The sequence below is a fragment of the Eretmochelys imbricata genome, chromosome 1, assembly GCF_965152235.1.
Source record: "Eretmochelys imbricata isolate rEreImb1 chromosome 1, rEreImb1.hap1, whole genome shotgun sequence".
NCBI lineage: Eukaryota > Metazoa > Chordata > Testudines > Cheloniidae > Eretmochelys > Eretmochelys imbricata.
The window spans coordinates 50,465,549-50,490,182 of record NC_135572.1 but is presented as its reverse complement, the minus strand read 5'-3'; the positions used below and the strand labels follow the sequence as shown (position 1 = coordinate 50,490,182).

Below are 24,634 nucleotides of genomic sequence, written 5' to 3'. Positions count from 1 at the left end.
ATCTGAAGTTTGCTTTCTGCCAGTATTGGAGCTAACAGCTCATTTTTCACAATCATTTACTACTAAAGCTGAGCACTGGAATGTTTGTGGAAAATGAATTTGCAAGAGTTGCAAAAACTTGTATTGGGATTTGCTTGTAAATCAAAACAAATATTAATGAATAGCTTTTGTACTATTCGTCACTTCTACTAAACCTCGCCCTGGAATAATCAAGTCTAGGAGACAGAGGTTATCTCTGTCTTCATGTTGTTAAATCCTGGACCTCTCTGATATTGTTAACGAGGGTGCCAATTAGGGACAAAGTGATGATGGGATTTATGATGTGAATCCTCATTCACTTCCAAGTGGGGCCTCCTTTGAGCCAGGGTGGCAGCTGAAAAGGGCTGTATCCCATTTATAATCTACTGGAACTCTCTAATTCCTAAAATCACTAATGTTATTTTAAAAGGCTATTTCCATATCGTTCACGGGTTTCATGGCAAAAATTACTTCTCACCACATGATCTTTTGCTAGTAAGCGGCAGTAGGTTTATTTTAAAAACAGTATTATAGCAATATGAGCTTTAAAGGTTTTCAAACAAAATGTCCAGGGCTCCACGTATATCTACTTTGTCACATATCATTATCAGGGCCAGAGTGTTCAGCACTTAACAGGATCAGCCCAAAATGTCTAATTCAGTTGTTAGATTCTGATTCAGCAAAGCACTTAAACGCCTGTGTAACTTTACGCACTAGACTGCAGGGATTGCAGCTTCCAGCTCCCCTGGGAGTATGCAGGGACTAACAAGTCCACACCCCCATGCACCAGCCAGCAGACCTAACTGACGATGCTGGGGGTACTACAAGGACGTGTGGTTGTGAGACTGCGTGGTTGGGAATTGGCCAGTGTTCCCTCTGCATCCCCCCTTGCTATGGGCTATGGCTGTAAACCACAATGGGGCCCAGAGTGATTATCTTTATGCTTTTATGGCCTAGCAATATACTCATTTCTAGGTTTTGACATGTATGGGCTGGTAAGCTTGGTGCTTTTCATATCCCCTTATTGGTATAAGCTGAGTAACTTCTTTTGTTCTCTCACGGGCCTTAGGGCATGTGACAAGGAGCCAATGAAATGAGTCAAATCAGGCAGTTGCAATTCTTCGCTCCCCCTGCCGCCTGCCTTCCCCCCCCTCTCACCCACCTGGTGAGCCTATAAACACATCACCCCTAGGCTGAGTCCTCATCTCATTTAAATTCCTTGCTTGCATTAGAGATCCTTTCTGTGGTGTGGCCAGGGCATTAATGTTCTTCTAATCAGGGCATATGTTTTATAGCAGTATTAGCTTTTAAACATGAGGTTCTTAGAATACAAATGGATAATCCTCTGATATTAGGACTGGAGGGGAGATGAGAAGTACTGTACGATTCAGAAGCCTCCTTGGTTGATTTGAGGTTACTTAATCGTGTCTATGAGCCTCATTTTCATGCAGAGAAAAGGCCTCGCACAGCAGTATTCATTTTACAAACTCACTATCAGACAGTTTACACCGCAGTTGCCTTGTCTCCAAAACACATCAATATTGTGCATTCCAGTTAGACCGTACTCTGGTGCAATGCTCTACTGAAGTGACTTCTTTACCTCTCAGCTGTGTTGAAATCCTTAATAAACTATTCCTCCCACCTCCTACCACCCCCAATAAAATTCAACTCACAGAAAAGCGGGAGGAACAGAATAGCCTTATGAAGAGGTTGGAAGCTGCAGTCAGGCAGAGTAAAAAGTTTCTGGCTGCTGCAGGGTTCCCACTGCTTTTTGCCATGTATAAACTAGCCTCCAGCCTGCATTAATCCTAGCTCAGCTCTCAAAGGAACTCTACTGTTCAAACAGTAAACATTAAGCAATGAATTGCTTCTGATTGTAAATGCAGTATTTACATGGTCAAGGTTTAAACAGGTAGCCACCTAGGTTATCAAAGTGGGAGCGCTAGTCACAAACGCAGCTATGCTTTAGGGGTTCATTTATCTCCCACAAAAATGTGATCTGAATTTGAAAAAGGTTGCTGCTTGCTGGTGCTTTATAAACTAGGTTGTAGTTTTATTTTAAAAAAGAGATGCTTATAAGATGTGTACCAGGTACTAGATATGACCAAAATCTCTCAACTCAAATGTCCTACTACAAATAGAACTATACAAAAAGCAACAAACTAACAGAAAAAGTGTGCATGTCTTCAGTGACTTGAAAGTGGAGTTTTGGAGTTTCCGGCTTGTTATGATTTCATGTTAATAACATCTGTGCGGGTAATTTGACAAGGAAACAATGAGGTTCTCATGGTATTAGTGCTTTAAAATTAAGAGAAATCATAGTTACGATTTAATTTTAGATGTGACATAACATCTCAATGTAAGTAATAATTGAGGGGGAAAGACGTTGCAGCAGTAAGATCACATGGTTATTCATTTGTTGTACAAGAACCATAAATTCCATGCTAAAAAAACTTCTACCACCTAGGGCACCATACTCCTCTCTCACACTGAAAAGACTGGGAATACTATAATTGTGCCTCACGTTAAGCACCAGCATTCTAAGGCCAGCCCAAGCTACAGGACAGGAACGGATTTATAATCTTACACTAACTGTATGCTCAGAAAGTCTGATTGTAAGTGGAGACTTTAATCAAATATAATTTAGAGTTTCTACAGTATATTGTGTGATGTGCTCTTCACTCCATTACAGAATCCTGTGCTGAACAAAATGGAGGCAGATTTCCAGTGCTGGTGATGACTGCTCTTTAGTTATGCATTCACACATGCAAAGAACACCCATCTTTCAGTATGGGGCAAACCATAATGTGGCTTTGTCAGATTCATTAATGCTTAGATACTGTGATGATAAGCACATTAGAAACACCATGCTGTCCTTAAATAAATGTTTAAGCTTCCCGCATGATTTTCTAAAGAACTACAGCATTGCCAAACCCAAGTGTTCATCCTGGGCGATGTAGTCCAGCTGTGGCACTCATCACATAAGGAGAACTGAGACATGAGGCAACCGAATGACAATTCCCACAAGGCAGTGTCATGGCATTTCCAAATTGAAATATTTCAGGTTTTGGCTGAAATTTTTCAGTTTTGCATTTTCAGTTTTCCTATGAAAAAATCCCCATTGTATATATGGGAAAACTGAGACAAAGAGAGCTCAGCAACCCATCCTATGACCCAGTGGCAGAGCTGGGAACAGAACAGAGGTCAGGTCTGGTTCCCCAGCCCCTGGATCATGCTGCCTTCCAAAAATCTGTATGTTTTATACCTGTGCAGAAGTTCTGTAGGTTACTATGCAACCTTTGTATAGTACAGCAGGAAGTTTTCAACTTGTGACCAAATGTCCAATCTCATTAAACTGTGTATTTAAGAATCAGTCTACAGAATTTGCTTTGGGGTGTTAATTAACGTTGAAATATAATTGTTAGTATGCAGTAGCTTTCACTTAGAGGATCTGTGGTTCAGGGTGCTCTTTGTACTTATTCAAAAATAAACACATGAGCTGATAGTTACATTAAATGGCACACAGTTAGAACAAGCTTTGCTCTTCTAGTGCTCATAAATGGAAATATGGCAGCTCTAAACAGAACACTGGAGGGACAACTAACTCTGATTTCTTTTTCTTCTTTAATTGGACCACTGTGTAAGGACTGGATTGTAACCATACGATGTAGTCTGAGTAGGGTTGCCAGACGTCTGTTTTTTTTACCAGAACACCCAGTCAAAAAGGGACCCTGGCAGCTCTGGTCAGCACCACCGACCAGGCTGTTAAAAGTCCGGTTGGTGGCGCAGTGGGGGCTAAGGCAGGCTCCCTGCCTGCCCTAGCTCTGCGCAGCTCCTGGAAGTAGCTGCCAGGTCCTTGTGCCCCTAGGTGCATGGGTGGCCAGGGAGGCTCTAGGCTACCCCCACCCCAAGTGCCAGTTCCGCAGCTCCCATTGGCCTGGAACTGCAACCAATGGGAGCTGCGGGGGCAGAGCCTGTGGGTGCAAGGGCAGTGCATGGAGCCTTCCTGGCCGCCCATGTGCCTAGGTGCTGCAGGGACCTGGCTGCTGCTTTCTAGGAGCCATGGTACGCACTGCCAGGACCCTACACCCCGCATCTGACCTCCCTTGCCCTGATCCTGAGCCCCCTTCAACACCTGAGACCCCTCATCCCTGGCCCCACCCCAGAGCCCACACCCTCGGCCCAGAGCCCTTTTCCGCACCCTGAACCCCTCACTTTTGGCCCCACCTAGAGCCTGCACCCCCAGTCCAGAGCCCATACCCTCCCACACCCAACCTCCAGCCCCAGCGAGTGAGGGTGGGGGAGAATGAGTGATGGAGGGAGCGGGGCCTTGGAGAAGAGGCAGGGGCTCTGGGAAGGGAACGGGGCAGAGGTGTTTGGTTTTGTGCTATTAAAAAGTTGGCAACCCTAGGTGGGAAGTGGCAGCTGCTCTCCCTACCATCCGGGTTCTAGTGCTGGGGGTAGCCTACAGGGAAGGACGAGGCTTGTTATATCTCCTTACTCCCCTGTGTAGGTGTGCAGCTGGGCTCATCATCACAGAGTCCTAAGTGAGGTTGTTTCCTAGTTGTTACACATTGACATAGGGCCGAACTGTTGCGGGGTTTTTTTTATGGTTTAAATTTTTTGTTAAACTGTTTTTTTGTCCTTGGAAAATTAATGAGAAATGAGCTATAATCACACTGATGGAAAAAGTTTCTTGACATTTTAATGAAAACTGAAAATCCCTATGGGATTTGAACTGTATGTTTTGAAATATAATATATAGCGATTTTATCCAGTAGGCTTCATAAGGCTCTGTGATTAGCATCTGTGAAGTTGCATAAGTAATATGTGGCTAAAAGAAAACTCATATTTTTTTTAATAAATGTAACATAAACATACTGAGAATAAAAAGGGAAAACAAATACAGACTAGACTATAGAGCAGTGATGGACTAATCAAACAATAACTCTTCCAACTAGCAGTGATATCACTTTGGGTAAATAGCATGAATATTGCTGACATTCAGGAGTATTCAGAACACATATTATCCAGGGTTTCTGGGATCATAACTCTACCTAGCTAGGGAAACTGGCCGAGTTAAAGGAGAGCTAAGCATTGCCGTCTCACCCAGCTGCAGCTGAGCCCTTCTTGCTCTTCTGAACTCCACACGACAAGGAAAAGTGGTTCCCCTTCTCTGGATGTGAAAGAGTAAAATATACCCAGGCCTATTCCACAGTGTTATTTTTTTTCTAATTGAATGTCAAGTCTTTTCTGTGACTCTCCAAAGGTTCCTCGGTCCTTCATGAAAACAGAGAAGGAATGCAGCAAATATTGGACTGTACAGACCGCTCCAGGTATTGGTTATGGTCTTGGGGTCTTTCACTTCTAAGACACTGGTTTGAATGTCCGTAGTGTTCCCAGCTCCAGGCAATCCAAGGACCCAGCTGCTCAAACTCCTATCCCTGCATGGTAACCCTAAGTCAACCATTAATAAAATACAAAATATCAATAAATTATAACATGCCAAAAACACTCCTAGAATCTATTGTACAGGATGAGAATTAGTGAATAATTTGCGGTGACATTCATTCAGTGGCAACACATGCTACCTCTTCCCCAAAAATCTCAGTAATTATTATGGGGGAGTAGCTATATAGGGGTTGAGGCGATAGAATCCACAGGTGCTGGAATGAGAGCTAATCTCCTTGTGCCCCTCATACTTGGAGGGTCTTAACCACTAGGAATGTGTAAGTGCAGATACAGCCTCCATAGTGGCCTATTTAAAACTGGTACAGAATCAACTGTGTGATGTGCAGGTAATCCAGAGCCCACCTGCATGCCTGACGTCAGAGATGCCTTCACTTCATGCTGTGTAAATATAATAGTTCTACTGCATCTGGGGCTTTCCACAGCCCTCCTGCTGTTAGGTGAATTCCAAATAAACAAATTTAGAGGGATGGACAAAATGAGCTGTTTATAGGCCTTTTCCTTTCTAATTTCTGTGGTTCAATGAAATTGCTTTCCAATTCTGTGAAGCTGCTCCCTATGCATTAGCAGTGCACATGCTGGAAACTGTCATGATCACAAAAATCCATGTTAATGATTCTCCTCCTTTAGACATGAGCTATCCCTTATGGTAGGTAGTGAACCAAATCATTGATATTTACAGACATTATAAAAAATTAACTGACACACAGGCTAACCCATTCCATACACCACATGGCATATCGTTTTTTGAATTACTCAGACTTGTTATCCAGATGCTAACAACAAATGGCAGCAGTCTGCTTCCATGTGATTAAACACAGAGGGAATGTGATGCTTTGCAAAAGCAAATGGCTGGTTTTTAAGAATATCTAAAAAACAATGTGCCCATGTGTGTATCAAACAAAAAAATACTTGTTTGGGGAACCAATAGGATGAAACATTTTTCCTCATTTGGTAGCTACTTCTCAGTAACATTAATTTTAGGGATTATTTCATTTCTGTTAACTTCTGCTATGTGAATGCTGCTAAATGATGTTTTCATTGGAAGGATTTCATTTGCTCTGGTGCTGGTTGTACTAGGTGGTTGTTTGGATTAGACAGCCCATCTTTAAACTTCTTTTTTTTAGGGAAACTATGTGGTATGATGTTAAGAAAATTAGCATGTGCATCTTCTGAAGAAATGAGTAGGCAGCTTTGTGGCAGAGAGTGGAGGAGGATGCAGTTTTCCACAGCTTTGCATGCTAAGGAATTTTGCAGCTAAAATAGGTATTCCTAGATGGTGTGTTTTGTTTTTTCAAACTCTCCTATCACAGCTCTTCAATGCTTAGTCAGCTCAGAAGCATGCCATTTGTATTTGCCTTCAGCTTGTGTGGGATTGGAAATGCCTGAACAGACTTCACTTTCCTCTGTAAGGCAGACTGTGTACTTCCACATTCTTTACTTTGGCTGATTGGCCCTTTTAGATCATGTGAGGGGAGCTGGAATCCACAGTTATAGCTTTTGCCACTCCTTTTTCTTTTTAAAGCACTTGCTCTTTCCAGCTTCCTTGGGCTTATTGCCTCTCTTTTTTTCATTTTACTAATTAGAATCTAGAATAACCATACAGGGGACCAAAGCAGTGATTTTTAAAGGGGCAGAGATGTTTAGGCAGGTGTCCAGAACTTCAGGCTCAGGCTGTTACTATCTGAATTCCATGTCACCTGAGGGCCAAGAGATGTACTTACGATTTGATCAGACTACGAGACGCTCTCCATACAGGATGAGTAGGATTCTTGCACGCCGTCAGCTACTAACTAAAATTCAGCAAGGTGAGTTACTGAATCTAACTGGCTTCTAACTGTTAACATAATGTCCGCAGGTCAGCTTCTGCATCCTAAAACTTTAGTTAATATTTGAAACTTCAGTGTTTACCTTTCTGTACTCTGAACTGAGTCTAACAGACTCAATTTAAACTAGTCAGTGACAGCATTCTACTGCTAGGTAATTTTTTTTTATATTCACAGACCAGGAACATAAAGATTCACAGCAGTGTGTGATCAGTGACTTAACTATATTGCCTTTTAATCATAAACTACTATGTAACTTAAATGTGGGCAAGGGACTGAAATTTCTCTTGTCTAATTGCTTGAATGTCATGACACCAGGCTGTGTATAATTCTACTACACGTAAAACCTATACATGTAAAACATATTATGTATTGTACAAATGATCAATTTTACAAAACTGCTTAAGACTGCAAGAGGGTTAGAAAAGGGCTGCTCTGATGAGACTCTTCAGAAAAACTCATGTGTGATTGTCAAAGAATTATAGAACTTCTGTCACATGTATTTGAAGATAATTGCTGGCTTGTCTTTTTGTCACTGTTTATATATATATCTATATATATATCTATATTTATCCAGCAGCCACTACACTTTCCTTAGAATGTACAGTGTTAGGGCTAAATATATACATAGCCTCAAAACAAAGCCTTTGGCCTGTGTGCATTTTAAAAGAAATCATCTTCCAAAGCTCCCTAGAACAAATGAGAAAAACATGACTTAAAAGCCACCTGGGTTAATTTTTCTAGGTTAAACTGAAGCTTTTCATTATATATATATATATATATATAAATATAAATATATATTTATAAATATATAAATATAACTGAAGCTTTTCATTTTCCAAATCAGATATAGACCTACAGTCATATAGAAAGAGAATGCTATGTATTTTTCACCTGGGTGAAAAAATCTGGAAGATGCATAAAAAAATGTTAATTCCTGTCTAGTTCCTGCTAGCTTACACCCAAGGTATTGCATTCCCTTAACTAAAAACAGACAGAGTATTGTTAGCTACCCTATATTACTCTAACATTACTTACTCTCAATCCCCAGAATATAATGTAGAAGCTAATGTGAGTCTCTGCATATGAGCAGTTAAAACGGAGTGGCCAATTTAATTTGTCGCTTTCAAATGTTTTCTGTGTCAGTGGCTGTGGAGCTCTGGAAAAAGGTCAAGGATGCAATTATGAAAACCTTATTGTATTTATGAAGGAACAATACATATTTCATTGCCCAGTGTTTGATGAAAGAGATTGTTTCTGTGGCAATTAGGAAAACTCAGTTGTTTGCAACAGAGTTTCAGGACCTGGTGATGTTTGAAGGATACTGGCTCTAACTGAAGCTCTGATATCAGGAAGGATATTATGTCATTCCATATACCCTCAGTCTTGATTGAATGCAAAGAAAAGACAATTTTTCTCCCTTTGGGTTTATTTGAGAATACATGTGGCACAGTATTAGACCCAGCTTAATTTTCAGGAAGGGGCTACAGCATAGGTGCTGGTATTAGGGGAGCTGGGGATCCTCCCGCACCACTGACTTGAAGTGGTTTGCATCATATACAAGGTTTACAGTTTGGTTCAGTGGCTCTCAGCACCACCACTATACAAATTGTTCCAGCACCTCTGAGCTACAGACAAAATTATTTAACAAGACACCCTTATCTGTCTTTCTGACTGTATGACTTTCCTCCTCTAAACCTATATATGTGCCTAGAGTGTGTGCCGAGATAGCAATGTGTGCGTAATGAATACATATAATAATGGTCTACGTTTTCAAAAGTAACACGTGATTTTGGGTGCCTTCGTTTTTGGGTAGCCAACACGGGACACTTAACTAGGGACCTGATTTGTAGGAAGTGCTGAGCACCCACCCTCTGAAATGAGGTCCCTTTTAAAGAGTCTCCAGTTGGCCACCCAAAAATGGAGGCACCCCAAATCACTCCTCACTTTTGAAAATTTAGGCCATACATATCTATCTAGATAGATTTCAGAGTGGTAGCCATGTTAGTCTGTATCAGCAGAAAGAACAAGGAGTACTTGTGGCACCTTAGAGACTAACAAATTTATTTGAGCAAAGCTTTCATGGTCTAAAGCCCACTTCATCAGATGCATGCAGTGGAAAATACAGTAGGAAGATATATACAGGTGAGTCACATCATACGCGCATTTAACTTACGCGAATTCAACTACACGCGCTCGGGAAAAAAAAAGAAAAAGAACAAGATACCTATAAATAGTGCAGGCAATTCCACCCACCGTTCCACTCAATGAGCGTATGCCTCAGAGTGAGCGTGAGATGGGAGACATGAATCTGCTGTGCCTCTCATAGTGTGAGCATCTCGCCATGCTGAGTGTGATTCTAGTGTTTAAAGATACGCATTTTTTGTACAACATGGACCTTAAATGCAAGCCAACTACTTCATCTGGTGCTCAACCAAAGAAACAACTATCTGTTCCAATGCTGGAGGAAAAACTGGCTGTGTTGGATTTATTGAGAGACGGAATGTCGGTCTCCAGTGTGGCGTGTAAATATGGCTGCAACGAATCTAGCTTCTGTGCCATCCAGATTTGAGAGAGAGAAAATTTGTCAAGCCATGGCATCGAGTGCTCCAATAACTGCTAAGGTGATGAGCCAGGTGTGTGATAAGACTTTAGTGAAGACTGAAGAGGCATTGAACTTATGGCTGGAAGACATGAACCATAAATGTGTGCCTATCGATGGCAACACATTGCGAGAAAAGGCTCTTAGCCTCTATGCGCTGTTCAAACCTCCCGCCGAAGAGGGACAGCCTTCTGATGAGAAGGAATTCAAAGCCAGCCAAGGTTGGCTTAACAGTTTTAGGAACTGCTTCAACCTCAAAAACGTGCAGACTATTGGTGAAGCTGCATCTGGCAATGAAGAATGATTTAATTTCTGAATACAATCCCTCTATGGAACGAAGCCTCAAAATCACAGGTAGTATTATGGACGATTTGAGACCGTATCAAGAAATGTTTGAGCAGCTCAAGAGACAACAGCGACAGTTGCAGATCACCATGTTTTTCAAGGAAAAGGAACCAGCAGCAGATGAACCTATGCAATCAACTTCTGGAGCTGAACCAGAGCCAACCACTTCGTCTACGACTCGCTCTCCGTCACCCAGGCTCTCTGTCACCTCCGTCTCCTGGATCGATGACCCCGTAATTACCCTCCTGTAATTACCCCTATAATTAAAAATACAGTACTGTAAAATTATATTTTCCATATGTACTCTTTATTATATACTTACATTACTGTATACATTTATACATATTACTGTACAGGGTTGTATACACAAAACCATGTACAGTATACTGTACTTTATGGGCGATTTAAGGGATTTTCAAGGGTAGTTTTCACTATTCGCAATTTTAGCCTTACGCGCTGACTTTAGAACCTAACCCCTACTAAGATGCAACTCCACTGTATATATACAGATAACATGAAAAAATGGAGGTTGCCATGCCAACTCTTAACGAGACCAATCGATTAAAGTGGGCTATTATCAGCAGGAGAAAAAAACCTTTTGTAGTGATAATCAGGATGGCCCATTCCAAACAGTTGACAAGAAGGTGTGAGTAACAATAGGGGGAAAATTAGCATGGGGAAATGGTTTTTAGTTAGTGTAATGACTCATCCACTCCCAGTCTTTATTCAAGCCTAATTTAATGGTGTCCAGTTTGCAGATTAATTCCAGTTCTGCTGTTTCTCGTTGGAATCTGTTTTTGAAGAGTTTTTTTTGTTGAATAATTGTGACTTTTAGGTCTGTAATTGAGCGTCCAGGGAGGTTGAAGTGTTCTCCAACTGGTTTTTCAATGTTAAAATTCTTGACGTCTGACTAGTGTCCATTTATTCTTTTGCATAGACTGTCCGGTTTGGCCAATGTACATGGCAGAGGGGCATTGCTGGCACGTGATGGCATATATCACATTGGTAGATGTGCAGGTGAATGAGCCTCTGATAGTGTGGCTGATGATGTGATTAGGTCCTATGACGGTGTCCCTTGAATAGATATGTGGACAGAGTTGGCAACGGGCTTTGTTGCAAGGATAGGTTCCTGGGTTAGTGTTTTTGTTATGTGGTGTGTGGTTGCTGGTTAGTATTTGCTTCAGGTTGGGGGGCTGTCTGTAAGCGAGGACTGGCCTACTTCCCAAGATCTGTGAAAGTGAGGGATCTTTCTTCAGGATAGGTTATAGATCTTTGATGATGCTCTGGAGAGGTTTTAGTTGGGGGCTGAAGGTGACGGCTAGTGGCATTCTGTTACTTTTTTTTGTTGGGCCTGTCCTGTAGTAGGTGACTTCTGGGTACTCTTCTGGCTCTGTCAATCTGTTTCTTCACTTCAGCGGGTGGGTACTGTAGTTGTAAGAATGCTTAATAGAGATCTTATAGGTGTTTGTCTCTGTCTGAGATATTGGAGCAAATGTGGTTGTATCTTAGAGCTTGGCTGTAGACAATGGATCGTGTGGTGTGGTCTGGATGGAAGCTGGAGGCATGTAGGTTAGTATAGCTGTCAGAAGGTTTCTGGTATAAGGTGGTGTTTGTGACCATCACTAATTAGCACTGTAGTGTGCAGGAAGTGGATCTCTTGTGTGGACTGGTACAGGCTGAGGTTGATGGTGGGATGGAAATTGTTGAAATCATGGAATTCCTCAAGGGCTTCTTTTCCATGGGTGCAGATGATGAAGATGTCATCAATGTAGCACAAGTAGAGTAAGGGCATTAGGGGACGAGAGCTGAGGAAGTCATAAAAATGTTGGCATACTGTGGGGCCATGCAGGTACCCATAGCAGTGCCGCTGACTTGAAGATATACATTGTCCCCAAACGTGCAATAGTTGTGCGTGAGGACAAAGTCACAAAGTTCAGTCACCAGGTTTGCCGTGACATTATCGGGGATACTGGTACTGGCTTGTAGTCCATCTTTGTGTGGAATGTTGGTGTAGAGGGTTTCTACATCCATAGTGGCCAGGATGGTGTTTTCTGGAAGATCACCAATGGAGTGTAGTTTCCTCAGGAAGTCAGTGGTGTCTCGAAGATAGCTAGGAGTGCTGATAGCATAGGGCCTGAGGAGAGAGCCTACATAGCCTGACAATCCTGCTGTCAGGGTGCCAAAGCATGAGATAATGGGGAGTCCAGGATTTCCAGGTTTATGGATCTTGGGTAGCAGATAGAATACCCCTGGTCGAGGTTCTAGGGGTGTGTCTGTGCAGATTTGTTCTTGTGCTTCTTTCAGGGAGTTTCTTGAGCAGATGGTATAGTTTCGTTTGGTAACCCTCAGTGGGATCAGAGGGTAATGGCCTGTAGAATGTGGTGTTAGAGAGCTGCCTAGCAGCCTCTCATTCATATTCCAACCTATTCATGATGAGGACAGCACCTCCTTTGTCAGTCTTTTTGATTATGATGTCAGAGTTGTTCCTGAGGCTGTGGATGGCATTGTGTTCTGCACAAAGATAGAGAGGCAGCATATCCAGTTGTTTAAATCATGGGTTGGGACTTGAATTCTAATCCTGTATCTACAATTTACTCACTGGGTGGCACTGGACAATTCATTAACCACTCTGCCTCATTTTCGCCATCTATAAAATGGGGATAACATTTAACTACTTATCTTCACAGCGAGCTTTGAGAATTCATTTTTGTACCATGTTTTGATGTTAAGTGTTACAATTAATTGCTAATTTATACATATATTTTTAGAGAGTCAGATCTACATATTGGATTACTAGGAATTTATTACTTCTCACCTCCAATCTTTTATGTATAGGATTCAGGGTATATATTCTTTTGGTTGGATAAGTAATTAGCAATAATGAATTTATATGCACATGTAGAGGTGAGAATAGGCTGGTATGTGTACGCCAGGCTATATGCATGCAAATACCTATCCTCATAGTCCCTAAAAATCATTTTGACTCTATGGTTTCAATTATTAGGAGCATATTTACATGTCTGGAGGTATCTTGAGACGTATGCTTCTATTGGCCAGACATGTCGCTATAGCTGGCCTGCAGTTTGGATAGTCAGCTTGGCTATTCACCCTGTAGAGAATCCAAGAAACCTAGAAGAGTGAGAGGTTAACCACTTACGTTCTTACTGCAAGTGCCTTCTCTTCAGTTCAGTTCCTCCTACAAACTCACTTCTTCTGCAGTGCCCTCAAGAAGTGAGACAATCATATCAGTACAAATCATTTTATTAATAATGTGAACAAAAACAAGTCTAGCTATTACACTTCTCACTCTTCTAGGTTTCCTGTCTACATTCTATGTGTCACACGGGTAGCCATGTTAGTCTGTATCCACAAAAACAACAAGGAGTCCGGTGGCACCTTAAAGACTAACAGATTTATTTGGGCCTAAGCTTTCATGGGTAAAAAACCCACTTCTTCAGATGCATGGAGTGAAAATTACAGATACAGGCATAAATATATATATTGGCACATGAAGAGAAGGGAGTTACCTCACAAGTGGAGAACCAGTGTTGAAGGCCAATTTAGTCAGGGTGGATGAAGTCCACTCCCAATAACTGATGAGGAGGTGTCAATACCAAGAGAGGAAAAATTGCTTTTGTAGTGAGCCAGCCACTCCCAGTCCCTATTCAAGCCCAAATTGATGGTGTTAAATTTGCAAATGAATTGTAGCTCAGTGGTTTCTCTTTGAAGTCTGTTTTGTGAAGCTTTTTTTGTTGAAGTACAGCTACTTTTAAAATCTGTTATTGAATGTCCAGGGAGACTGAAGTGTTCTCCTACTGGCTTTTGTATGTTACCATTCATGATGTCTGATTTGTGTCAATTTATCCTTTTACGTAGAGACTGCCTGGTTTGGCCAATGTATATGGCAGAGGGGCATTGCTGGCACATGATGGCATATATCACTTTGGTAGATGTGCAAGTGAATGAGCCTCTGATGGTGTGGCTCGGTCCTTTTCTAGTGACACCATCATAGGACCCAACTAGCCATACTTCAACCAAAAAACCTGAGGATGAGATTCACTGCTGTGTGGAGGTCCTGCGCAAGGACTGTGCCCCATTTAAGTCCTATTTTGAGGTCTTTTGCTGTAGGATTTCACCCGATTGATGATGATTAAATAATGAAGTTCCACAAGACAGTTTAACAAGAGAGTATCTGAAAGCAGATCAGGAGATGATGATGCAAAATGGAAGTCATAGGTTGCTTACTGTGGCCCCCGGTTCAGCAAAGCACTTAAACACATGCTTTACTGCCATTGATTTCAGACTTTTTGCTCATGGGCTTTGCTGAATAAAGATGGACTTAAACATGGGTGTAAGTAGTATGCTGCACTGGGGCCTGTTTGAGTATATACCCTCTACTTCTTGCTCATGTATCTTCCAGTTCTTGGATGATAAACAAGGCTTGACCTTGCATTAGTAACCACTGAGCATTTTAGATCTAGGATGTTTCTTAAGGTCAGTTTTTCCAATAGTCCAAGAAATTATTTATAGAGCAGTATAGGGAGCACTCAGAGCTCTCATTACAGGATATGAACCTAAGCACTAATGTAGTGTAGTAATAATAATAATAATTTCAGATACTTGATCCGTCGCTCATTAATAACGTGCACTTTTGCAAATGATGCTGAATTACTGCTTGGAGAAGTCCACATTAGGTTACTACATCCTTGCTGCCATGGCATTGTGTGGTGCAGTTTTTCTTCACCTTTTAAAGATATTTCTTGTGCAGAAGCATTTCTTTGTATTTTCTTTAAGGTGTTAGTTTAAAGTAAACAATATGGTTTATTCCAAGAATTAACCCACTTAGTAATTCTACCACTAGGGAAATCAAACAAACTGGACTGTCATTTAAATTAGATTATACTTTACAAGTCCCAGATATCTGGTTTGTTTTCACCACCAACTCCTTGAGACAGACTGTGGTGGTGGCCTGAGAGTGTGAGTAGTGATGAGCTGCCTGATATTAAGTCGGCTTTTTCAAAGTGTAATCTTTAGATGATTTATTTTCCCATATAACTCTGTTACTTTCCATGCTGCAGGGGAAGCATGCTTTGGCATAAAGCAACAGGGTATAGCATGTTTGGTCTGGAATATTTATTCAAACTGACTGTGCCATAATTGTGTGAGAATTCATTAATGATTACTCATGTTCTCTTTAAAGTAAATAAGGTGGTGGCTGTCAGTAACTCAAATGAGGAGAGTCAGAAAATTGTCATGATTTCAGAGCCTTTCACTAAAGCCACTGCACAATAGAAAGTAAAAAACAGAACGATCTGTCAAACAGAATGAGTAAAATTAAGGTCACACACTGGAAATATGAAGTCAAAAGTATTGAATGCCCAGAGATAATATAGGTAGAGTTAGAAATTTAGGGCTAAATTCTGCCCTCAAGCAGCCATGCACCCCTGTCAGTGAAATCTGTCCACGTGTATCTGCAGATTGAATCTGGACCTTGGACTACACATTTAGTGCAATAAAAGAGTAATAATACTTTTACCTACAATAAGTAATACCTTACTTCATGAGTAGTTCTAATGGTTTCAATGACCTGGGGTAGCATAAGAAAATCCTTCATAAGAGTGATCTCATACTGTACATTTTGAAAGCAACATTGCAGTGCAACACTCTGCAGATGATTATAAAATGTCATACACTGTAAGGCTTGGTATGAAACTTTAACAAATTGTCAGTGTCATGTAAATACACTTGTGTTTGCCTGCTTTGTGGGGACAGGAGTAACATTAACGACTCCAGGTTTCCAGTCTGAAATCTTGTCGTTCTAGGTAAGGTTAACACAATGTTTTGCTCTTCTCAAGCTCCTCCCTGTACTCTGTGGCTACACTTCCTTTTTGTGGCATTGGTATTGTTGACACATGGGGAAGGATTCATTATCTTGAACTGCCACAAGCAAATTATAATACAGTATTATAATTCATCAAAAAAACTATGCTAAAAGAATGTTAAGGTTGCAAAGTCAAGCGCTTAAAAATTAGGAAATGCCAGAATTAAGGTTGCCTGTGCAGCCTTGATTCAGCCCCCTATGCTGTGTTTTGTATTCACTTCAGAGTTTGGATAGTGTGCATAAAATAAGGCCTCGGGTCACACACAGAATATAAAAAGAAATATTGAATAACTGAACGAAGCTGTGATCCTGTGGAAAAAATACATTATCATGTAACAAAAGACTGTATTATAATCCATATGTACAAGGGAGCCAAATTAAGGCTTTACAGGCAACCTTAATTCTAACATTTCTTAACTTTGCACCTTAGCAATTTTTTAACTTAGTTGTTTCAGTGTCATTTCTTTTTTCTTTTTTTTTTTAATTGAAAACAGAAAATCCATCATGTGGAGCCATATTTACCCTCAGTTTGGGTCACTGTTGGAATTCAGACCTTTTCATCCACAGCATAGACCTCCACCACTTGAACTAATGGAGTAACTGGTAGCAATGTTAGGTTATTGTCATCTATGTGGCCCAGTCACTAGAGGGAGGATGAGACACACTTTGCCAGTAGGTTTAGCAGCTATTTGCTGACAGCAGAAGAATGGTAAGACTGAGGACTTGTGGGTTTAATTCCAGGTTCTGTAGGGGAGTGTGCTCTAGGGGTGACAGACCCTTCTGCCCCTTTGTCACAAGCCTTTCTCTGTCCCACTCTGCTCTTATTCAACCACCCATCGCCATCCCGTCCTCCTCCTCCCCCTCTTCTCCCAACCTGGCCTCTGCCCCTTCCTACTCTGCTCTTATCCAATCCCCCCTACACTCCTCATCCCCCTCCTTCTGTTCCTGTCCAGTCCCCAACCCCCTCAGTTCATGTTCGCCTCCCTCTCTGCTCCTCCTTTGGTTCCTGCAACTTCTCTTCCCCTTCGCCCACCCATCCTGTCACCTTCTGTATTCCAGTCTGGCCGCTTTCTCCTCCTCCTGACTGTCTGGGCGCCTGCAGCAGGAGCATTGAAAGCATGGGAGAGACAGTCTCCCTGCTCTCAGTTCCGCTGCTTGGCACCACAGTTTGTGTCAACAGTGCATTGTAAACCTGGGTCCGTGGAACTTGTGCTTGTGGAGTTGGTGTTTCCAAGCCTGTGCTTGTGCATCCCTACTGCATTGTAAACCTGGGATTACAGTTGCTGGACCCAGTTCTGGCAGCCATGCTAATGCATCCACACTGCACTGTGCAGACCTTCTTACTCAGGTTTATGGCTTGTGCTGTACCCGCACTGCAAAAAGACAGGGCTTGGAACTGAGCCACAGTGAGACTTGAGCTCAGCCCCTTGGGTAGGTCCACAGGCCTGGGTCCTTAAGGCTTGCTGATCTGAGTCAGAAAGACTTATGTGTGGAGGGTTGGGTATAAACTTGAGTCTGAGCCTGGGTTTTCAGTGCAATATAGACAAACCCACAGTAGACCTCAGTTAGTGGGAGGAGCACTTATGGGAAAAGTTCTGCTCAGCCCCTCTAGCCCCAGTCCCATCTCCAAAAGATGGAGGCAATAGAACTTCTCAATGAAACGTTTGTAAGAATTTTTTTAACACAGCAATACGTTGTTACCTAAATGTGTTCTCAGAAATGGTTGAACCACTTTAGCTGAAACTTTCTCAAAAAGATTCAGTCTGCAGCAGATATCGGACATGGAATTCCACCCAAAACTATAAGCAATTGAAAATAAGGCCAAACAGTACGAAGTGTTGAGAAACCTTAACTGGTGTCACTACCTGTACCACATATAGTAATGTGAATAGTTAGAATTGTCAAATTGCCAAGAAATATCCAAGATAGAAAATAATTCGCAGACTGTCTACAAGATATGCCCTATCTCTCCCAGATCTTATACGCTTGATGTGGAAATTAAAATTCTATGGCCTATCTGCTGTGCTGGAGATCAGACTAGATTATCACAATGGTCCCTTTTGGCATTGGAATCTATGAACATATATCAAGTGTCAGTCTTTAGTTTTGCTGTTAGATTCAGATTAAAACGGGGGATGAAATCTTGGCCTTATTGAACTCAATGGGAGTTTTGGCAATGACTTTAACAGAGCCAGGATTTTACTTGTGGTCTGACGGACTAATGTAAGACATTTTTATTTTGAAAAATGTTATGATCTGTATAGTAGCAGTTATCTGTTCTATCTCGGTGAGTCATGAAGATTTTAAATTTTGAAATTCACACTACTGTTATCCTTTGAACCACCATTATGAAAAGCAACATATGGTCCAATAAGTGAAATATATATGCTGAAAAAGTGAATAATTCTGATAATTAATTTTTTTTATTTTAAGATTAAAATTTAAAGCAAGTTAAGTCATTGGGGCATATAAAATTATATAGAAGTAAAATTAGAAATTGCACACAAGGATACCTTCATTAATTAACTGTCATTTTTGTTACCAAGAGACACTTTAATGTTGTAGTCTAATAAGCTCAGGCTAATTTCATCCTCATTTATACATAAATCCTTGGAAATGAAGTTCAGTATTTGTACCCTGAGAACCATAAATGATGATTAAAAAACTCTGCAGTTTTATGTTGCAGTGAGATATCATTTTCCATTCTGGGCAATAGATCCTTAGTTCTTTTGGGGGCAGAAGGGGTTAAGTTTGGCTCTACATCTAATAACTGAAAGTTGTTGATAGCATCTTGCTGCAGTAAGTCTTTTATCTTACTTCAGTTGTGTAATATTAGTTCTTAGATTTTTAGATTCATGTAGGCATTTATGCAGCTAACGAAGAAGGCATCCAGAGTTACTTCAGATAGTATAAAACAATTTTCAGAAGGGATATAAATCCTCATGCCATAGAGCATAGGCCAGCTAGTAACTAAAAGGGATAGATAGAAACTTCTCCTGTGGGCAGGTTGTTCTATAAATGTCCATTGTGGTGTTTGTTGCACCTTTCTCTGAAGCATCTGGTACTGATCATTGTTAGAGACAGGATACTGGGGTAGATGGACCATGGGTCTGATACAATGTGTAGCAATTGCTACACTTCTAATTTACACACCTACAAATAGGTGAATATGGGCAGTTCCAGGCCCTTTCCTGTTCAATGAAACCTCATTGTTTTGTTTTATAAACATTTGTAGACTGGTACATTTCTGTTCAAAGGAACTGTTGCATTTTCCTCCCTTCCCTCTCCCGCTCTGATCCCAAGTCAGTTGTACTTGCCTAGAGCACACAGGGAATCATCACAGCCAGTGTCGCTAATATATATGCTACAATAGTCTCATTGTTACTTTTTTTTTACAACCACATTGAGCTAGATTGTCTTGAAACTACTGAAGAAGAGGCAGCATGATTCAGAGAATTTAGGAGCATTAATGCTTAGTTGAAAAGTATGTGCATGACTCAGTCCCGAAACATGTTGTGGCTTTTCATTTCAGATCTTTTACTGGGATTGGGCTGGTTCAGTCTACTTGGGGAAGAAAATCATGGAATGACATTTCAGACTACATGGACAGACACACACACACACACACACACACACACACACAAACTAAACTTACTCCTTCCTAGTCCTTCAGTAAGTATACTAAACGGGGAAAAGCTTAGTTTTACGTATGTGCAGTTCAGTATGTCAAAATCATCATCATGTGCCCAGTGTGGAGACTGACTGTTTAAAAAAATCGCATTTTGCCATCCTCTCTGTTTAACCCTCTGTGAAAGAAGGATTCAGTCCTGTAACTTACTTGAATCTTCTTCTATAATTAAATAAAATAAGGAATAAATCCAGGGGTGAAAGTAAGTCTAGTGACTTACTTGTATGGGACTGGACTGGGGCCGGCTCTGGCCCCCGGAAGGGGTGGGGCCTTGGGTGGAAGGAGTGGGGCTGGGGGAGGTCAGAGCCAGCCCCAGCCCACCCTGTACCGGCAAGGGCCTCCTTCCCCCTCCCTGGGGTAACAGCGGTAGCTGGGGGCTCTGGCAGCAATTTAAAGGGCCCAGGGCGGTAGCAGCGGTCGGAGCCATGGGCCCTTTAAATCATCCCCAGAGCCCCGCCACCACTTCCCCAGGGCTCCGGCAGCAGGGCTCCGGGGACAGGACTCCGGCCTCCACTACCACAACAGGCCCTTCAAATCGTCCCCGGAGCCTGCCAGAGCCCTGGGGAAGCAGCGGCGGGGCTCCAGGGACAATTTAAAGGGCCCAGGGCTCGGCCGCCACTAGCACCCTGGGCCCTTTAAATCGCCGCCCCAGTCCCGCCGCCGCTTCCCCAGGGCTCCGGCCTTGGGGCTCTGGCAGCAGTTTAAAGGGTCGGGGCCTCCAGCCGCTGCTGGGAGCTGCAGGCCTTTTAAATTGCACCTGGGGAAACCGATCCACCCCGGTACAGCGCACCGGCTCTTGCCTGTACACCGTACCGGGGCGTACCGGTTTACTTTCACCTCTGAATAAATCATAAAAGTGTCCATTAGTCCTAATTTAAAGAGCTAGAAATTACATACCTTTAGGGCTAGCTGCTCTCAGTTTCAATGGAACATTCTGTGGGAGGAAGAGCAGTATATAACTCTTATCACACTGAGCACCATTGTCCCAAAAGATGTATGATTTTTTGGCTCCATAATATATTTTGAATTTACGGAAACATGCTACTTGTTATTTTATTTAATTTGTTATGTCCAATTCTAAATCACTATATTAGAGAGTGGCTTAGGAGTTTGAAAGAAGGGGTGACACAAGTGGGGATGCTTGAATTTACCCCAGGACCTGTTGATGTCTTCTTCTGTGTGTGTCTTCCTTCCTTTTTCAGTGAGGTTATCCTTGCAGTAGAATGTTGCATTCTCCTCTCAAAGGCAGGAAGTCTCCTTGGAGGCGGTGGTGCTGCTTTTACTGTCCAAAACATGGGGGAGCTTGGAGAATGGTGCAGTTAGGTTGCACTTGTCTGTTCCTCTTTACATACCAGAATTGCCAACTCTGTGGAACTTGTAGTCTCTGCTGAATCCCAGGGTTTCTCTCCAGGCCTCCAGCAACTTTCCTTCCACACCCTGACCCACACCATCCACATATGCACTTGGTGGCAGAAATTGGGATGGAGATGGTCAGGCCTAGTGTTTGTAGCTGGAGCAGTCAGGCCTAGTTGTCAGAGCAGGAATAAGGTGTCCAGAGCAGCGTTGGAGTGAGGCTGAAACAGGACTGGGAGCAGAGCTGGAGCAGGTTAAGACCCAGGGAGACTGTTGCCACAGGCAGGCAGGAGAGAGTTCCAAGCCCTGGAGTGACACTGAGCAGACTGAACTGCTGTTCCTCCTGTGGGGCTTGTATGCCTTGATCTGGGAGGCACGTGACTATTTCCAGGCTTGTGCATTGGCTGGAGCCTGGCAGAGGAATGACTCATCACCTTACACTTTGGGCCAGATCTTCAGCTGGTGAAAATCAAAGTAGCTTTATTAAAATCAGATTAATGTTGACTTACATAAGCTGTTTCTGGGGGATGTTGCCCATACCAGGTCGAAACCCACCTTTTCATCAGTTATCGGTTTCTAGAGACACGAGTGTAGCAATTAACAAATGCAGAATGTTGACTGGCCATTATAGCTGAAACACTTCATGGAATAGATGAGATTTTTAGGAGTCTTTTCAAGGAGAACTTGGCAGCATGGTGCTTTTCTTGGAAAGCCATTGCAGATATATGACAAAAGTCTGGAATGGTCAGAAAAAAAGAGAAACATGGGTATGATGTAGGGAGCTAGATGGGTTTTAGGAAGCAAGGAGGGCAGAGCTTCAAGAAGGGAGAGCAAGGCCAGAGAGGAGGAAAAAGAAGAGCTAATCTTGGAAGCTGGATTTTGGATGTATGGGGGTGGTAAAAAATGGGAGATGGAAGCCAACGAGGAAGAGGTTACACTAAAAATTCACTTCAGCAAACTTCAAAGTGAAAATCACAGGACCTAAAAAAAAGGCTGAATTTAGGCATGAAATTTGAGACTCCGAAGTAGAGCTATCAAGCGATTAATCGCACTGTTAAACAATAATAGAATACCATTTATTTAAATATTTTTTGATATTTTCTACATTTTAAAATATATTAATTTCAATTACAACACAGAATACAAAGTGTACAGTACACACTATATTTTTTTATAGTGCAAATATTTGTAATAAAAATATACACTTGATTTCAGTTACAACACAGAATACAATGTAGATGAAAATGTAGAAAAACATCCAACATATTTAATAAATTTCAATTGGTATTCTATTGTTTAAAAGTGCGATTAAAACTGCGATTAATCGCGATTAATTTTTTTGCGTTAATCGCATGAGTGTACTGCGATTTAATTGACAGCCCTACTCCAAAGTAAAGTCATATGCAAGGAATGCCTGATTCTGATGGGACTGCTGCCACTTGATAAAATATTGGTTAAAATGTTCAAATGTGGGAACTGAATGTTCTAAATCTAAAACCCCATTAAGTATCTAAATAAGAGGGCTGATATACAGAGATCCTGAGCACCCACAATTCCCAATGAAGTTACTGTGAGTTTTGAATGCTTATCACCTCTAAAAAAAATCCAGGCACTTTTACTATCTGCCAACACCCAGGTTTGAAAATCTTGGCCTTTTTTTTTTTTTTTTTTTAAAGAAAAACACATTAATTAGCTCCTTTGCAGATACAGACGTGGAATACAACACGTGGTTGGGAAAGGTGCCAAGGATGCACGTTGTAAGTAGGCCTGGATGCATACTGACACTAAGCTTTGCTGCCTCACTGAAAGTTCCAGGTCTGCAAAGCACAAAGCCCTTCTGTTCTAAAGACTTACCTGATCCTGCAAGGTGCTAAGCACCCTCAGCTTCCATTGAAGCCAATGGAATTGAGAGCACTCAGGAACTCTTGGAAGGTCCTTAGCACCTTGCAGGATGGAAACCTTTACTGGGTTTTTCTCTTTCTATTGTAGATAACTTAATAGCAAAGTGAAATATGAAGTAAGAGACAGTTTCCAGCAGTTTAATTATCAGAAAGCATTTTTACCAGAGCAAGCTGGTCCCTTTAAGAGTAGGTGCCACCAGTCCAGGTAGCTCTGGGGCTTGGCCCTTTAAGGCAAGGGAGTTTTTAATCTCCCAGATCTCCCTTGCCTTAGCAAGCCAATCTCTAGTACCACCCAGGCCTGCAACACTTGCTCTGGTACAGCATTAATAATCCAGGGTGAACAAAAACCAAAGGTTTGTGTTCTATCTCTGCCTTTTAGGACAAATGCTATAAGCAGTGTTCCTCAGGGAGACCTGTTCTTTTTTCAACACATTCTTGTGATGTTGTTGTTTATAGAAGACAATGCTATAGAAGACACAGACTACAGAGAGTCTCTGCCCCAAAGGCCTCAGAATTTAAACATTAATATTTCAGCAAGAAAAGGAAATGTCTTACCATAAAGTAATTTTTAAATGTTTAAATCTTTTGGGGGAAGTTTTCAAAATCCAATGCAACTTGTCTCCATGAGCTTCCAAACGTTATTGAATAAATTCAGTAGTAAATTCTGTTACAGAGCAATATTGGTTAGTGAAAAAGTCTTTCATTACTTTCATGTACACTCGGAGTCTGAGCTGACTGAATTCACGTTAGCTAAAGTCAGCAGCAGCCCAGTCCTCCTTCCATTGAAGTTGAGGGCAAAACTCCATTTCACTTAAAGCAAAATCCGGGTGTACCTCTGGTTCCCAGACTTTTTGAAATAATTAGAGTATGTTGTATCTCCTAACGATCATGTAATTAACAAGAATCCTTTCAAAGTATTTTAGTCCAGATTCTTCTTGAGGAAGGAAAAGAAAAACTGCTTTACAAATTCAGATCACATACAAGCTGTCAGGAATCCATGGAGCTCCCTTTGTAGAAAGTTGTTGTGAAGGACATAGAACAGTTACATCTTTAAATAGCAGAAGATGAACATTTAGGGCTAGATCCACAAAGGGAACTTAGCATCTCAACTCCTGAGTTTTAGGTGCCCTGCCACTTAATAGAACCCACTTCCCTGACTTAGGTACCCACCCACGCTATACAATGCCTGGGGAGAGTCGGGCACCTAAGCATGGGATTCACTAAAGCCAGGAAGCTGAGCAGGAAGCTGCCAAAGCTAGCCAATAGGTGCCTATGCCCACCTCTCAAAAGAAATTAGGTGCCTAGCTCCGGGAAAGAGTTCAAGGCTGTGAATCCTCTGTTCTGGATTCACAGCCTTGAACTCTTTCCCGGAGCTAGGCACCTAAATCAGTTTAGTCTTTTTCAGAAAAAAATTAGGACAAGGAAGCAGTACCCCACTCCCAATAGTCCAGTAGTTAGAACACTCACCTGCTAAGTGGGAGGCCTGGGTCATATCCCCTCTGCCTGATTTGGAGCAGAGACTTGAATCCAGGACTTCCAGTGAGTGCCCAA

General features: G+C 41.8%; 1 protein-coding gene across 2 annotated transcripts in view; it reads left to right on the top strand.

Moving 5' to 3' along the window:
- STARD13 (StAR related lipid transfer domain containing 13) overlaps nt 1–24,634 on the top strand; it is a 500,497-nt gene that overhangs the window by 320,496 nt on the left and 155,367 nt on the right. The window contains exon 1 of one of the 2 annotated variants that reach the window (XM_077810194.1): nt 7,127–7,295. The exons of the other annotated variant lie outside the window; for it this stretch is intronic. Within the exon in view, the coding sequence (XP_077666320.1) occupies nt 7,127–7,295 (169 nt within the window). Of the gene's footprint in view, nt 1–7,126; nt 7,296–24,634 lie in introns of those variants that run through there. 2 annotated transcript variants of the gene reach the window in all.